Here is a 15,539-nt window from a genome sequence, read left to right as displayed (position 1 = left end):
AGGAGGACAGATGCAACTAACGAAGAGACTACGGGGATTTCTAGTGGCGAAGTCGGTGGCCGAAAGCTATAAGGGTTACTCAGGTCCGCTGCGATGAAAGCACTTCGCGACACTCGATATTGAAGGCGAAGGACGACATATTTGGGCGTAGCAGGATTAACGACAACACAGCTGCGGGAGTTGAGATGAGATAAAGGAGGGTAAAAAGGGTTTCCAGCCATGAAGTCGTTGAGTTGAAGATATGATTATAACTCACACAACACCGAAATCATCCATTATTGCAAAGTCAGCAAAGAAAGCTACAGAAGAAAGGAAAACTGCATGGTCATAGAGCAGGTGTCTGAAACCTTTACAAAAGGTTCATATAACTCCGAGGTCAAACTATGTCGTGATAGCATCTTAACTCACTATCATATTATTTGGGTATTTTTATTGGGTATTTTTCTGGTGTAGCCTTCGATGGAGTAAACAAAGTTGAAAAAAGTTTAGTAGCAAAGATCGTGGCTAAAGCTGTGCTTAGAGCTCATATAGTCGTGAGTTTGTCAAAGTTCAGATGATCACTGAGCTTAAGGGAGCAGAGAGGTTCGCCATTGGGTGTCAGGAAGCTGAAAGATGTGATTAGGGCTTACGCAATACCGAGATCAAAGTCCTCCAAGAGATATCTTCCATAGCAGCGATTGAGTCATCTAATGTGGCTTGTTTGCCTTTTTTTGGATGAATCGAGACAGGAAAAGCTTGTAGCTACAAGGTTAGTCGCTGAAGCTATGTTTAAGGCATTCCACGACACCGAGACCGCTCACTTGCCCAAGTTTAGCAAAAAACTCGAATGCATGAGGGAGTTGGGATGGACTGAGGGAAGAAGAGAACACTGCTGCTGATCAAAAGATTGAAACTGTAATTGATGTTTCCACGATGCCAAGATATAGAGAACTCTTCATGATAAATCTTTAACTAGCTGCCATATGATCTAGGTATGTCGCTGGTTCACCACACTCAAATCAAGTGAGATATCAGAGTATGACGGACACGGATTGGAATACCGGAGCAGTAAAGCAAGTCAATGATGACATGATTATGATTCGGCATTGATTGACTGCCAGATCATCTCATTCATGACTGCTCTTTAACCACCTCTAATATAGTCCAGATATGGGGCCGGTCTTCCCTGCTTTCGATGGAAGGAACCCTCAAGGGCTTCCCTCAACAGCAAGTAGTACTTCCGACAATTTAACATCTGTCAGGTTGTTCACTACATCCGGATAGTTAAGCTATGTCATATGGCATAAAGTCAACTGAGGGCTTCCAGTAGCGGTGAGTTCAGATGCTAAAAGGTGTTCTCGATGTTTGAAAGACACCCAAGGAGTCTTTTAACTAACCATAAAGGGAATTGAATTTCACTTTCGCAGAGCAGATGGCTAAGGGTTTATTGGAATTATGAGCGGTACCGGATAACACTATCGGCTGACGTGATATATTGCGAATTGATGGTGAAGATGGCCAAGTTTTATAACTGCACACCATTGAGCCAAGTCTGTCTTGATCTCTATATCGGTAGTCTCATGACTACCTACCTACGATTTGGTGACGGTTCCCGGAGTGTTATTCTGGAAATTTCTCATCCAGAATCATTTCTGGACAGTCAAATAAACTTCCGCCATACTATATGCAAGCTGGAAGCAAGGAAGAGCCTAGCCTGAAACTTCACCATGAGCCCCATCTGAAAGGTGTTGATTATGATGAGTGCTGTCCAGGCAACAACACACCAAGGCGGTGGTAACTGACTGTGAAACGATCTAGTGTCAAATTCGCTGCTTCAACTGAACCTCCATAGATGTCTAGTCAATGGAGATGCGACAATGTAGACAGGCCTCTAAGATAGGCTTGAGGGGTTCCAGGCCGCTGGACCTGAGAGACATGGGTTCTCACACAGTCGAATGATCGCTGTGATCACCAATTAAGTAGACAACTGTTTGCATTGCTTACTAGGAAGCTTTTTTGGCCAGATGGCCCTGAATAGAATCTATCTACATCTTGTACACCCGTGTGGTTTCCCTTGTTCCTTCCTGTTCAATGGCACAAACTGCTCAGAGCCAACACCCTTGGATGTTGTTGGGTGTAAAAGAAAATGGTGGATATGGATGGGAGTATTTACTTGTGTGTTGCCCTGCAGAACACGCGGCCCTCAAGGAATTTGTCAAGCACAATGGGTGCCGCAGAATAATAACGCTCTACCTTCTAAACTACACACGCGTGAAGGTGGATGAGCATGGCTCTTATATAAGGTCAAGTGTGCCCCTAACCTCAGTGGAGCCCTGGCTGACCGAGGCAGGTCAACGGTGACCACACCGTGGTCACTTGCAGCTAATAGATGTTGAGAATCAATGCCTCTTAGTGTCGAGGACAGATATCTGGGTTTGATGCGTCACAACTCCCTTTTACTCTGTTACGGGTCGAAATTGCACTTTAATTCAATTCAGCTCTGATTAGTTGACTTCACAGGACCCATTCTTCCAAATAGACCCCTTGTTGCTCATGACAGGAGAAGATTTATGTTAGGACAAAGCCCCGGAAAAGAGGGCATTATCTCGCAACATATAAAATCTGAAAACAAAGATTTAGGACCAAAGATTTCCTCAATCAGCAATACAAATAGTTACGCAATACAACTGGTGACCACAGTGCTCTGAAGTCTGTTGGAATCCCTGTCTCAGATCCATTAGCCCTAATCCGGACTCGAACCCATCTCAGGAAGGCTAAGTGAATCGTCACAATATTAGCAGTGCTTTGTGTGCGACTCTACTACTTTGTAATCTCACCTCAGTGGGGCTCTGTTGTGAATACTTCAACGGTGCAGGACGAATGCCATTCTTCCCGTTCATGAGTCCTTGAGAATTACTGCGGCTAACGAAGAGGGGAATCCTGTACACATACTACATTTGATAATTGAATGTGTTAAAATTAGGTTTGAGTAAATAACTTCTGCATATATCTACAATTCCCAGCCTAGATTGGGTCGCATATAACAGTCGGACAATTTTTTACATCCTAAGCATCTCATGCTCTCCTTGTCATGACCAACAACGACTCTACCTGGGAGAGTAGCTTCTGTGCAACTCACTGATCGGAGTAGAAGGGAGTTGTGATCCATCAAACCCGGATATCCGCCCCCCAAAACTGAGCTTTGGGAGTGTGTTCCTCAACACACAAGGATGTTGACTCTCAATAGTTTTTGCTGCTGAGGAAGAGGGAAGAGAAGCCACAAGAGTGCACAAGATATATATAAATTCCAAGCAGGGCCATCTGGCCCAAGAAACACTCCAGTCAGCAATACAAACAGTTGCTTACCAACTGAGGCTAGCATCCATGGGGACAACCATGTGTTGTTTTCCTCTCCTCTCCACGAGCAATGAGCACTGGAAAAGAAAACAGAGCAGCCAGTTAGTGGATGCTAAAGAGAATGATGTAAATAGAAGCTTTACTGACCCATTGTGTCCTCATCCCTGTCGCTACCTCTAATCACTATCTTCCAATTGTCATGGTGATGTCATTCCGTCATGACCCCTGAAGGTCTCCACACTGGACCTTATAAGCACCAAGACAGCCCGATCACAAGCCCGCTGCTACCCGTGAGCTTAGTGTCTTGCTGGAATCGCGGTGTAGAGATGTCCATTTTCCTCTGCTCTAAGCAGATGTTAATCAACTTGGGCAAGCATCTCGCACAAGCCCAAGGAGAGCGACGGCTTTTGGCCCGCGGAGTCATTGACGTCACCAGGAGGGGGTTGTCGACAAAGAGCCACCTTATTTCCCTCAACCCAAGCCCCCACAAAGGTTGCAATATCTCACTCAGCATCAATCGCCAGTTGAAAGCAAAAACCCCCCTCACATCTCTCCCATTGTTCACTCAACATCGGTAAGCAGGCTGTTTGTCACCGCCTTCCTCAGTTCACTACCCACTAACTTCTCACCAGCCTCGTCTCCACGACATTTGCCAAAATGACATCGAACCCTTCCCTCCCTAACCCGGAACAGTATATGCATACATCTGGAGCCAATGATCCTGTCTGGATCCATAAGCACCCTTACAATCAGATCCCCACCTTCCCTCCCTTAGATCACGACCTAACCACAGACATCTGCATCATTGGCGCCGGTATTTCCGGAATTCATGTCGCGCACGAACTCGTCGCGCGCGGACACTCTGTGGTCTTATTGGAAGCCCGCAACCCCCTCTCCGGCGAATCTGGCCGCACTTCGGGCCACCTCACAAACGACCTTGACGATGGTTATCTCGCGATTGCCCAAAAGCATGGAGAAGAAGGGGCAAGACGGGCGGCAGAAAGCCACGCTTGGGCACGGGACCGCATTGGCGAGATTGCCAGAGAAGTTGGGGTGGAGTGTGAGTACCGACGGGTGAGGGCGGTAAATGTGAGTCAGTATATACGTGGCACGGAGGAGTGGGAGAGGGATATGAAGGAGATGAAAGAAGAAGTTGAGCTTATGAAAAAGTTGGGAATCGACGCACGATGGGAGGAGGATCTGGCTGTGAAGGGGTGGGAGGGGGGGTTGGATCAACGTGGAGGCATGGTGGTGGAGGGGCAGGCAACGTTTCACCCAACAAAGTATCTTACCGGTGTGTTGGAATGGTTGAAACAGCAGAAAAATTTCCAGTGTTTTTCAAGGACGAGGGTCGTCGGCATTCATGAGAAGGGCGTGGAGATGTTAGGGATGGGGCACAAGCATGCGGAAATTGAGACCGAAGCGGGGTATAAAATTCGGTGTGAGGCAGCTGTGGAGGCAACGAATATTCCTTTGCAGAAGTTGAGCGTTATTGCCGAGATGGAGTACATGCGTACGTATTGCATCGCAGTACAAGTGCCAAAGGGGAGTGTTGAGGACTGTTTGGTGTATGACAGCGCAGAACAGTACAAGTACGTTCGACTAACGACATGCGATGAGAGTCATGATTACCTTGTGGTGGGGGGGTGTGATCACAAGGTTGGACAAGAAGACACTCTGCCGCGGTTCAAGGAGTTGGAGGAGTGGACAAGAGAGAGGTTTCCGCAGGCAGGGAGCGTGGACTACAAATGGAGCGGGCAGATTATGGAGCCGGTGGACTACGTTGCCTTCATAGGCAAGAACCAAGGCAACGACAGGATCTTCATTGTCACGGGAGATTCCGGCGACGGTCTGACGCATGGTGTCATCGCCGGGAGGCTGATCGCGGACGAGATCGACGGCGTGCCGAACGACTGGGCGGGACTGTACAGTCCGAAGAGGCTGGGCAGCATTGCAAAGAGCCTGCCGCACATGATTAAGCATGATGTGCAAATTAACCTTCAGTATAAGCGTTATTTGGAGACGGATATCAAGGATATCGAGGATTTGGCCCCGGGGCGTGGAGGGGTGTTGAACTCAGTGAGTTTATAATGCCCCTGTTGGTTACTTTCTATCACCAGAGCAACGCCCCTGACTGACTTCCTAGGCGACGGCGAAACCACTGGCAGTGTACAAAGATCCTGATGGCAAGGTGTCTAAGTACAGCGCACTGTGTCCGCACATGAAGGGAGTATTGTGCTGGAATGATGCCGAGAAGAGCTTCGACTGCCCGGTGCATGGGAGCAGGTTCTCGAAGGACGGGATTTGCATTAATGGGCCGGCAAAGGCGAACCTGCCGCCGGCTGATGAAGCAGGGAAGAAGGATCAAGAGTTTGCGATGTGAGGATATAAGTGACTGCGTGGATATAGGTTAGGCCGTGTATATTGGTCAGTCTATCAATGGCTTTTTTTTCTCTCCGTCGGCGGCTCTAGTCCCGAAGTCAACTCACCGTCTTCGCACTCACCGAATAGAAATACCGAATTTTGCCGATAGCCAATACTCTGATCTCTCTCTCTGATGGTTCTCCCTTTCTTATTCCTTGCTCCTCCTCAACTCTTCTCTTTGGTGTCTGTATTAGTAACTCCCCACCATAACCGATAACCGCCCACCATCAAACATCAAGATGCTCCCATTACAAAACGCGCCTGCCTTGCTTGCCAAGTACAGAATTGCTCCCGCAATCTCTTCTTCTACACCAAACCTCCGTGCCGGAATAAACAGCGGGTGGTCCGGTCCCTCTGTGCTGGGGTCCCGTCCGCCGGTGAGGCCCTGCGCTAGTTCCGAAGGGAATACTGTTCATGTTAGCTTCTTCTCCCTTGCTCATACATTTACAAATGCCGCGATTAATCTCTGCCGCGTCTCTCTTGGGGGGAGAGGGAGGGAAGGATGTCAGAATGATAGCAGGACAACTTACACCCCGGCGCAATGGCATTAACCCTCAACCCATACCTAGCCAGTCCACTACTCGCCTGCTTGACCAACTGCACCACCGCCGCCTTACTCCCCGCATACGCCGGTCCACTCGCCGCATGCCTTGAGTACGCCGCAATCGATGCCGTAAAGATTACCTGACTCTGGACACTCAATACATCACCCCCCTCTCTTTCTGGCTTTCCCCAGCCCCCTCTGAGAGCACGTTTGTTTCCTTCCTCTAGCAGATCAAGAAACGCCACCATGGTGTAATATGCCCCCGTAACGTTTGTTTCGAACGTCCGGTTCATACCCTCCATCGCCTCAGGCGTAAGCATCCGCTCCCTGTTTTCCTTGAGGCTTAATGTAGGATCGAAGTTCTTGCTGGCAGGGTCGGCAACGCCGGCGTTACAAATGAGCAGGTTGATGTATCCTGTTTCGGCAGTGATCTTGTCTACGGCAGATTGGAGAGAGGAGTAGCTGGTGACGTCGCATTGGATGGGGATGAGGTTGGGGGCTGATTGGGACGCGGATTGGAGGGCGGAAAGGCGGCGGCCGAGGATGTAGACTTTGCTGGCACCGTTGGCGGAGAGGGATTTTGCCATGGTTAGGCCGATGCCTGAAGAGAGTGAGGTTAGTATAGGAGATATCTAGAAAGTTGAGGGGAGTTTAATGGACTTATGGACAGAGATGGGAAGGGTACCAGTGCCGCCGCCAGTGATAACAGCCACGAGCCCATCTACGCGGAAAATGGATTCGGCGGAGAGCTTAGACTTGTCTATTGCTGCGCCGCCCATTGTTCCTATTTTATCTAGTTTCTTGGTGTTGCTTGGAGCTTGATCTGTTCGATTGTGTCAGTTGAATGATGTTTTGAGAAGAACACTCAACCTGGGACAGATGAGTTCTTATCCGGACATAATGGGGGTCCGGAGCCCCGGCAGCTAGACGACATGAATTGTTACACAGGAAGCTGCCGTCTTACACTCCCTCACCCTCCCACACATAGCAAGTCCGAAGGAGGGTAACACCCGGGTCTGGGGAACATGAAACCAGGTAGGTGAGACTGGGTTACTGACCTATACAGCATCGGAGCAACATTAGTGGATCCCAAATATGAAAAAAAGCCGAACACACGATATCCCAAGATGCATTCGATCCCGACGACCAAGCATGTGGTTATCCGAAACCCCTGGTGGTCATGTCAGTGTGTCTCCCTTACAACCAAAACAGCAGTCCTTTTCTCTAACATCTTGCTCTTCTCTCCTTCCGCGCTTTCTCCCTCAAGACAATCCACTTTGCTGTGCATTTTCTCGGGCAGGACTTCGTACTGCGGTTTCCGGATGCACTGTGTGTTTTGTCGTTAGCATCTCTCACAATAAAACTCTCGACTAGGGAAAAAAAGCCAATACTGGGACGTAAGAATGCTGAAGATGAGAAAAGCCGCAAGCTTAAAGAAATGCAAGGAAGACTTACACAACTCCCACGGTCACCCTTATCAACAACGACAGCCCAATCCCCGACCAAACACTAACCATAACCTTGTTACTCATACCCCGCCCCCTCTTTCCTCCCTCTTTTTCCTCATTTCGTTCTACCGTGAACGTTTCTGTTGTGCCCTCACCGCTCAATGTCGAACTGCTGGACGGGGAAATATAACTCTTGGGCACGCCACTCGTCCCCTCTACGCTCTTTACGCCCTCGCCAAACTCATTCCTCACTGGCTTCGTAGTCGCCGTTAACGGCGGGAATGCCGGTATCGGCTCTTCTGCGCGGAAGGTTGTTCACAGTGTCTGTGTGATGACGCACACGATGGTAGTTTGCAGACTGACGGAGCAGTTGCCGATCAGCGCTGAGGAGGCACAATAAAGTGCAGCGACAGGTGAATAAGGGGCTGGTTACGGTAAATACCGCTGGGTCGGGGGTTCGATTGAAGGAACAATTGGGTTTGACTGGGTTCACCCCCGAGGGTGCTGGGTCGCGCCCACGACGCCGCCGGGCAAAAGCTACCTGACGCTAAATCGGATAAACAGCTGTAGAAGTCCTCTGAACAAGAGTAACACTATCCGATGCCGTAGATATAGCGTGATTCTAAGCATGATGAGTCGCTCGTTACCACTTTAGAACTCAACTACCGGGAGAAGAAGTGGAATGGCTCAGAAATTTTGCATTACCCCGCTTTGAGAAGCTCTGACCGAAAAGTTAGGAGAAAAATCTAGACAAATTTTCAAAAACTGAAAACGAGAAGCGCATAGATTTGCTTCGGATGCCGCTGACTGCCCACCCTACGTGCGTCCCCAAGAAGAGAAACCAAGCAGACTGCCTACACACCGCTACGCTATTGGGTATCGCGTTCTATAATCAGAAACCTTCAACTTTTGCCGCCATACGAAGACTCGATGTGCGTGACTCCGAGACAGAGCGCTAGAATCATGTATGGCGAAGAAGGTAGCGAAGCGAAAGAGTTTTCGGAGCCCTAGCTTATCACTCCTGGTGGTGTCTAAGTCCTTTTATGTCCTAGCTCTTCCGTGTCCTTCTCCTTGCTTGCGTGACCCAGTCTTTGGTATATCACCTTCTACTGCCTTCGATGGTTAGGTAATCAGCTCTCGCCCCCGTCTATACATCCTGAGAATCCAGTCAACCGAGCTGCGTCTGAGCGATTAGAGCCCTGTGTGTGCTCGTTACCATAGATAACTGGTCTGGAGGATGCATCCAGAAAGCTCAATTCTCTTCACCGAGCAAAAGTATTCGTATTTCCTACTTCCTAAGCTTCTTTTTCTCCATCCTTCTCACTTGAAAGGTAATCTCAGGGAGAACGGTGACACAGGGTCTCTTTTAAGACTTAGTTTTCACTAGAAGCTGGGACACGACCAAAATCGGTTTCCAGAAGCAAAATATCAAGGGCATTAGTGTCCTGCTTCGAGCTAGCAGTCGGCAGCCCGGCTTACATACCGCCCACACCTTTCCCCTCTAACGGAGAGACGAATCAGACCGCCCCATCGCTGCGCACCAGGGCTGCTAACACACTTCCTTACAAATCCTGATCTACATGGTTGGTCATTGAAATCTGGTGACCAGGTTCTGCCATGGAGTCGGTCATGTTTGGGGAATTGGGTAAGGCGATGTTAACAGCTTATGGAAAGCAGCACTTTCATTTCTCGATTAACTTCGCTCCTCTTCGTAATAATTACCAGGAATGACAGTTATAGAGCTTCACCAATGGCCAACATAAGTAGCCGAACTATGTCCGCTAGATTTTTGAGAGCGCGCTAGCCCAATCAATAGCAAGTAAACTCTATCTACATTCCCACGAGAATACAATTACCTCACGGGAAGATTCCGGGAGCCAAAAACAATCCGTAGTTCGGGAGGTAGCAAGTGAGCACGTTGGACTCTGAACTGGGACACGCCGACCTAAACCACCGTCGTATGATCCACTATCCAAACTCGCGGAAAGAAGAAAGGAAAACAGGTCTACCAGCCGCTCAACCCTGCTTCGTCAGGTCATGAACTCCGACACTCGATAGTAAGTATCGGGTTACTCATAGATATAACAAAACCGTCCCCCTAAACCCCCCATGGTACTCATTAACTCCCCCACCTTAACATCTTCTGCCAAAACTCCCAACCCACTGTAATCCTCCAACGTCCCATTTTCACTTGGGGGATTATTATTCCATGTCTTTGTAAAACTCACCTCTTGCAACCTCCTCTCCAAATTCTGCATCTGCCAAATCCACCACACCCGATCCACCATCGCATGATGCAACCAAAACACTGGATCTCCAGGACTCACGTAAAAATCACCGGCTGGGTCGCCATTCACGGTGTAGTGCCCCCCTGCGTGGACGCCCCATTTTCCGAGGGGGAATTGGCCTTCAAGAACGGTCTGGAACCAGTAGATATCGTGGTTGGAGGTGATCAAGTCGTAGGTGTAGTTCGCTTTGGTAACGGCGGCGGAATGTTTGTTGATGTCGCGACGAAGACAGCGGGGGTTATACCCGAGGCCGTCGGGGCGCGGGTTGGGTTTTACATTGAAGGTTGGGGCGAGGGGTCCGATGTGGACGGTCATGCTGCAGATAGGCATGCAGTTAGCTCGTAGTTCATGATACTTTTAGGGGACTCAGCTAGGGGAGGTACTAGGTGATAGAAGGAAGGAATAATAAAACCAGAAATGGGAGGAAGGGGAAGGCTTACTTCGAGAACGGACCCTTCATAACACATCCCCCACCATTTCCATTGGGAACAACGTCATATGGCGCAGGGGTATCAGGGAACCGAAGGATGGGATGGTCTTCATAGGAGCCGTCGCTGCCCATCGAGCCTTCGCTACCATCGAAGAGGGGTGAGTTGGCGGGGTCGTCGGCGTAGCGGTCCCAATTCCAATACTGCCACGATCGTGTTCAGAATGGGGGGGGAGTGAAGGAAGGAGAGGGAAAGCCTGAGTGCTTACCGGCTGGTAGCCTTTATACCCACATAGGGTACGCAGGGAGTATTCGTAGTGCCAGACGTAGTAGCGATGCCAGGGGAGGAAAAATGTCTGGAAAGGACAGGCGATTAGCACGTCCTCTAGGATCTTCAATGGATATGGGTTTGTCAAGGTCGCTAGACTCACTGAGCCATGATTCCTATGTGTTTGCTGCAAATGAATCACCACATAATCATCGAACCGATGTTGAGCCCCAGGGGCCTCGAACTGTGTCAAAGATGGCTGCTCCATCAGGCAGTACACCGCGCGGATGTAATCCTGGCGCTCTTCTAGGGTGAGATCGCTCCTGTGTCGGTCAGCTAGGTTAGCCACATCTGCAAACATCCTGTTGGCTAAGGCACTCACCATTCCTTCCTCCTAGCAGCTGTTTCATAAGTGCAGTTCCCCTGCGGATGCTTCCGCAGCCATTCCTTCAGCTTGGGTATACTCTTCTGCTGGAGGATGTCGACCACATCGGGGGGATATGCGCCAGCGAAGGCCAGCGTTGCGAAGAAGAGTACTGTGAATGATGAAAGCAGCATGGTCGCGTTTAGAAATTGAGGACTTGTCGGCCAGCCAGCCGAAGCCAGACCAGCGCCAGATTTACCATTTATACTTTCCATCCTTTTCCAGAATTGTTACCACCACCGCCAGTTCATCTGTAACCCATCTATTTCTGCAGCCCCAAATTATCCCCTTCATACCTATCCCCGGTTCTGATGTATCGTCGGTGGCACTACCTGCTTCTTCCTCATCAGCCATCTATTTTTCTTCCATAATCCAGAGATTGTGCCCTGTGTAACCTACCAGCCTTGAACATTCTCTGCGCTCGCCTCGGGAGCAGCGGCTCCCGGAAATCGGCACTTTCATGCCATGCATTGGCCAGACCGGCCGTTTGGCTCGGCTCGGCTGGCGCATATATCCGGGCGTGAGGCACAGGGGCCGTGCAGGGCGTGAATGGCAGGCTGGGCTTACTCAGCGTGAGGAGAGATTGGTCGGGTAAAACGACTATTCCTGTTTTTAATCGTAGCCTTGTGGGATAAAACTGACGGGTCTAGCATCGAGGTACTTGTGCCGATGAGAATATAAAATATGACTGTAGTCGACAACAAGATCACATATATGTTGATGAATTGTGGCTATGGCAACGTTTGGCGAAAGAATGCGATGAACTCAATTAAAGATGCAATGCAACTTCAATTTAATTCAAGTCAGTCGTACACGACGCATTATCTGCAAGTCGACACGCGAACGGTCAGCTACGCTTACACGCGTATGTCAACCAGACATTCATCACCATATTTCGTTCACTACGCTGCAATAAATTGCTCCTCGCTAAAAGCATTTGCGTCAACACTTTTACTCCCTCGGAGTTGGCAGCCGACCAAACACGAAAGCAACCGCGTTGTCGAGCTGCGGCCCTTTTAAAGCGATATAAATGCTACACAAGTGCTTGATGGGTCATATGACGTTAGTAGGCCAAAAAGGTCTTGAAAGGCATAAGCGCCGTTGTTGTGCAGAATCTTAGATCCTATCGAAGGTCAACACCTCTCTGCAAGACATTAGTATCTCTGCCAAAGACACCACGCACTGAATCAGCAGCCCCCAAACCACCACCCAGCCTGCATTCCCCGTGCTCAAGCTCCCTCCCTAACTCACATACCTTCCCACAATACCCCCCCATGCACCCGTGAACCCTTCCTCTGTGATAATCTCTTCCCCACCCGCCAGTCTAAGGCCAGCATACGTCTCCCGACTGCACAACCCAAAGGCATGCAACCGGGCTGGTATCTCTTCCACAAAATGCATATACCTCTGACAATACCCCATCCCCTCACACCCCTGATAACCCGGTCCACTAAAGAAAACCCATGATGCGGCGGCGTAGATAAAAATGTCTTTACCGCCGGCAGTGAAGAACGTTGCGGGACCCATGCGGCAGCGCTTGTCTTCTTGGGAGCACCAACTGAAAGAAGGGTCACCTAACGCCCGGTGGGGGGTCCATGGGGAAGGGGGAGGAATGGGGTTGTTGGCGCCTTGGTCGTAGTTCGTTTCAGATTGAAGCAACCCCAACATGACATTCTCTGCTTTTTTCAGGGTTAGCTGGTACAACCACCATTGCTCGCTCCCTATGCCAATAAGCCAGGTTCCGCGACGAGACTCGACTAACATCCCGCGTCCCCCGGCAAAGTTACTGCCCCCAGGGAAGTCCTCCGCTATATGATCCGCTACCCAGTTCCATACATTTTCGAGGTATACTGACGACGTTGGGGTTAGATGCAAGTCCATGAAGACGGCTTTACACGGGCTGCTTGGGTCGATGCACGTGTCCGTGAGAGAGGAGGCACCACGCGTGCCCCCGACGGTGATCATACTATTCCACATCGCTACATCCGCGGGCCTGCGGCCTGCCAACTCGAACCGTGCGATTATTGCTCCGGGTAAGACTTCCGCAATAGTAAACCGCATATCCTGGATCTCGACGGACCCGACCTCTCCCGGCCAACCGACCTGAACGACCGGTTTGGGGTTGTTCTCGTTTTTGAAGAAGGCCCCTGCTCCAACAATAGCCGGCCAAGCCTCACCTATGATGCGGCTACCAGAGGGTATGTACACCGTCGAACGAACGAGGTACGCCCCGAAGGGGAAGTAAGCCACCTTTCCTTGGACAGCAGCTAGACGGAGAATTTTGTTCAGAGCAGATGCATCGTCGTGGACGCCGTCACCGTAAATTTTGAGCCCGCCTGTTTGGGAGGGGTCTTTGATGTTTAGGAAGGATGTGTTTTTCAGCCAGGAGTAGGTGGGGGCTGAGCGGACGGGGTATTTCCCTCCGTCGACGGTGAGTGCTTTGGGACGGAAAAAGCCTACGTCGAGGTTGGGACCGTAGACAGGCGTACGATGGACAGTGTTGGCGTAGCTGTATCGCTGTATGCGGCCGTTTTCTGGGAAGGAGAGGGTGGAGTCCCCCGGCCCTTCGGCGACGTTTGGCCGGGGAAGGCGGGATTGTTGGAGGACGAGGTTCTCGATCATGTAGTTAGGGTAGGTCTGAACCTTGAGCACGACGCCAGAATTGATGGCTGTTGCGTCAACGAGGGCAAGCCAGGGATAGCCGCCTGACTGGAGGACGCAGATGTCGACGTTGGTGAAGGTTGGTGAGAGGAGGGTGAAGGTGAAGCCGGCAGAGATGTGGAAGCCTCTTGTGGAGTTGGAGATGGATATCGATTTGAAGAGGGCTTGTTGGTGGCCGGAGACCCACACACCAGTCTTATGGTAGTGTCAGTCCTGTTGCTTGATAGCGGGAGAGGGGAGATTTACCGAGCCTCCTGAGATGTTGACGTCTGCCACTGTCAATGTCGAGCCACGGCCCATCCTGATGCCAACATGTCCTGTACTGCCCGTTGCTGGCGGCATCCGGATCTTGACGTTCTGCAGTTGCGCGGCCTGCGCGACGCCCCAGTAGAGCGCGAGAAACTCTTCGTCGAATGGACGGGGGGTTGTGTCCAGAATGATGTTCTTGACGCCGACGGCGAAGGAGAGTTCACCGCGGTTGTCGGTCGTTGGGTCCATACCGTCGAGGAGGGTTTTGTCGCCTTCCCAGTCAGGAGAGAGCTTGAGAACAGGAGGCTGTGGGTTGTAAGTTTGCAATTGGCTTTGTTTGGTTGGATCATTGGCAGAACTCACATTCGTCGCGTCACCCATCAAGACAGTTGCTGTGTTCATCTTGATTGTTTTCTTGATGATATACTCTCCGGGCGGGATGTACACGACCTAGTTTGCCTCGTGTCAACACCTCTTACTTATCCGATTACCGACGTTGCAATGCTAGATTACCCTTGGCTGAGAAGCAAACCACATTCCATTCCTCTTCTCTTTCCCATCAGCACAATCAATTGCATTCTGAATACCATCGCCATCGCCAGGGTCGACTTCGATGTAAACGGGGTAACTGTCCGGGTCATCGACATAGGGAGCATAGCCACGGATTCCAGGAGTGTGGTGATTCAGGTTAGAATACCAGAAGTTGGTCTGCGTGGGGTCCTTGAGTGACTGGTTCCCACGATGCTCGAGGAAGTCGAACGAGACATCCTCACCGTCGAAACTGGAGCGCGGGGATGCTGAGCAGGACACCGCAACCAAGAGGGCGCTGGAGGTGAGTATGAGCAAGGTCATGAGGCATAACATCCCAGTTGATAGAGAGATTATGATCGGGGAGTGTTAATCGGAGAGAAGTGCCCAGGTAAAGGAACCCTCCCGTTCATCATAACGGGAAGGAAAGCAGAAACAAATATTCATTGCAGACTCAGGACATATGACGCCTCATCAAAAGACGAAATTTTCTTTAAATGTATGGGATGAAGAGAGAACAGCCATGCACCAACAAGACATGACAGAGCACTCGTTATGATCCCCCATCTTATCTCGTTGCTGATCACTAAGCACACTCTCACCTACCAGGGTTTTTCTCCTTGGCTCCCCATGCAAGCCCGGAGACCTATGCCAAAATTAAGAATTATCCAATTATATCGTGCCAACATCCTTAACCGACATGATACTCTTAGTGCTTTTGTAACATCGCCTCCAGGCACCGACATTTCCCTGCCAAGCCGTTAGCATCGCTACGTCAAAGGGAACCCTAACCCTCATGAGGTTCCCTAACTCTTATCCCGCGTATGGCGTTGGTGATGGGGGTTGCGCCCACAGGCATTCTTGGCAACCTGAATCATGCACGAGCCACCTGCCCTTTCAGTCGCTCTTGGCAGGGGATCAATGAAAATCATTGGCGCCTTC

The 15,539-nt window shown here is 50.3% G+C and overlaps 3 protein-coding genes across 3 annotated transcripts; 1 reads left to right on the top strand and 2 right to left on the bottom strand.

Annotated features, from left to right (window-relative positions):
• Positions 1-3,993: 3,993 nt before the first annotated feature.
• CTHT_0049610 (uncharacterized protein) lies at positions 3,994-5,719 on the top strand (the record flags this gene model as incomplete). Its single annotated transcript, XM_006695252.1, has 3 exons — positions 3,994-4,849; positions 4,919-5,415; positions 5,483-5,719. The coding sequence occupies 3 exons, from the start codon at positions 3,994-3,996 to the stop codon at positions 5,717-5,719; spliced, it is 1,590 nt and encodes a 529-aa protein (XP_006695315.1).
• Positions 5,720-5,950: 231 nt separating this feature from the next.
• Positions 5,951-7,083, bottom strand: CTHT_0049600 (dehydrogenase-like protein; the record flags this gene model as incomplete). The annotated part of the gene is made up of 3 exons (XM_006695251.1): positions 5,951-6,168; positions 6,291-6,905; positions 6,990-7,083. 3 exons carry the CDS (start codon positions 7,081-7,083, stop codon positions 5,951-5,953), a joined length of 927 nt encoding a protein of 308 aa, XP_006695314.1.
• Positions 7,084-9,782: 2,699 nt separating this feature from the next.
• Positions 9,783-14,921, bottom strand: CTHT_0049590 (glucan 1,3-beta-glucosidase-like protein; the record flags this gene model as incomplete). Its single annotated transcript, XM_006695250.1, has 12 exons — positions 9,783-9,794; positions 9,981-10,356; positions 10,481-10,671; positions 10,737-10,823; positions 10,899-11,058; positions 11,118-11,271; positions 11,559-11,765; positions 12,428-12,507; positions 12,592-14,015; positions 14,067-14,375; positions 14,433-14,519; positions 14,583-14,921. The coding sequence occupies 12 exons, from the start codon at positions 14,919-14,921 to the stop codon at positions 9,783-9,785; spliced, it is 3,426 nt and encodes a 1,141-aa protein (XP_006695313.1).
• Positions 14,922-15,539: the final 618 nt, after the last annotated feature.

Source organism: Thermochaetoides thermophila (genome assembly GCF_000221225.1).
Source record: "Thermochaetoides thermophila DSM 1495 unplaced genomic scaffold scf7180000011819, whole genome shotgun sequence".
NCBI classification, from domain to species: domain Eukaryota; kingdom Fungi; phylum Ascomycota; class Sordariomycetes; order Sordariales; family Chaetomiaceae; genus Thermochaetoides; species Thermochaetoides thermophila.
This window is presented reverse-complemented; position numbering and strand designations above follow the sequence as displayed.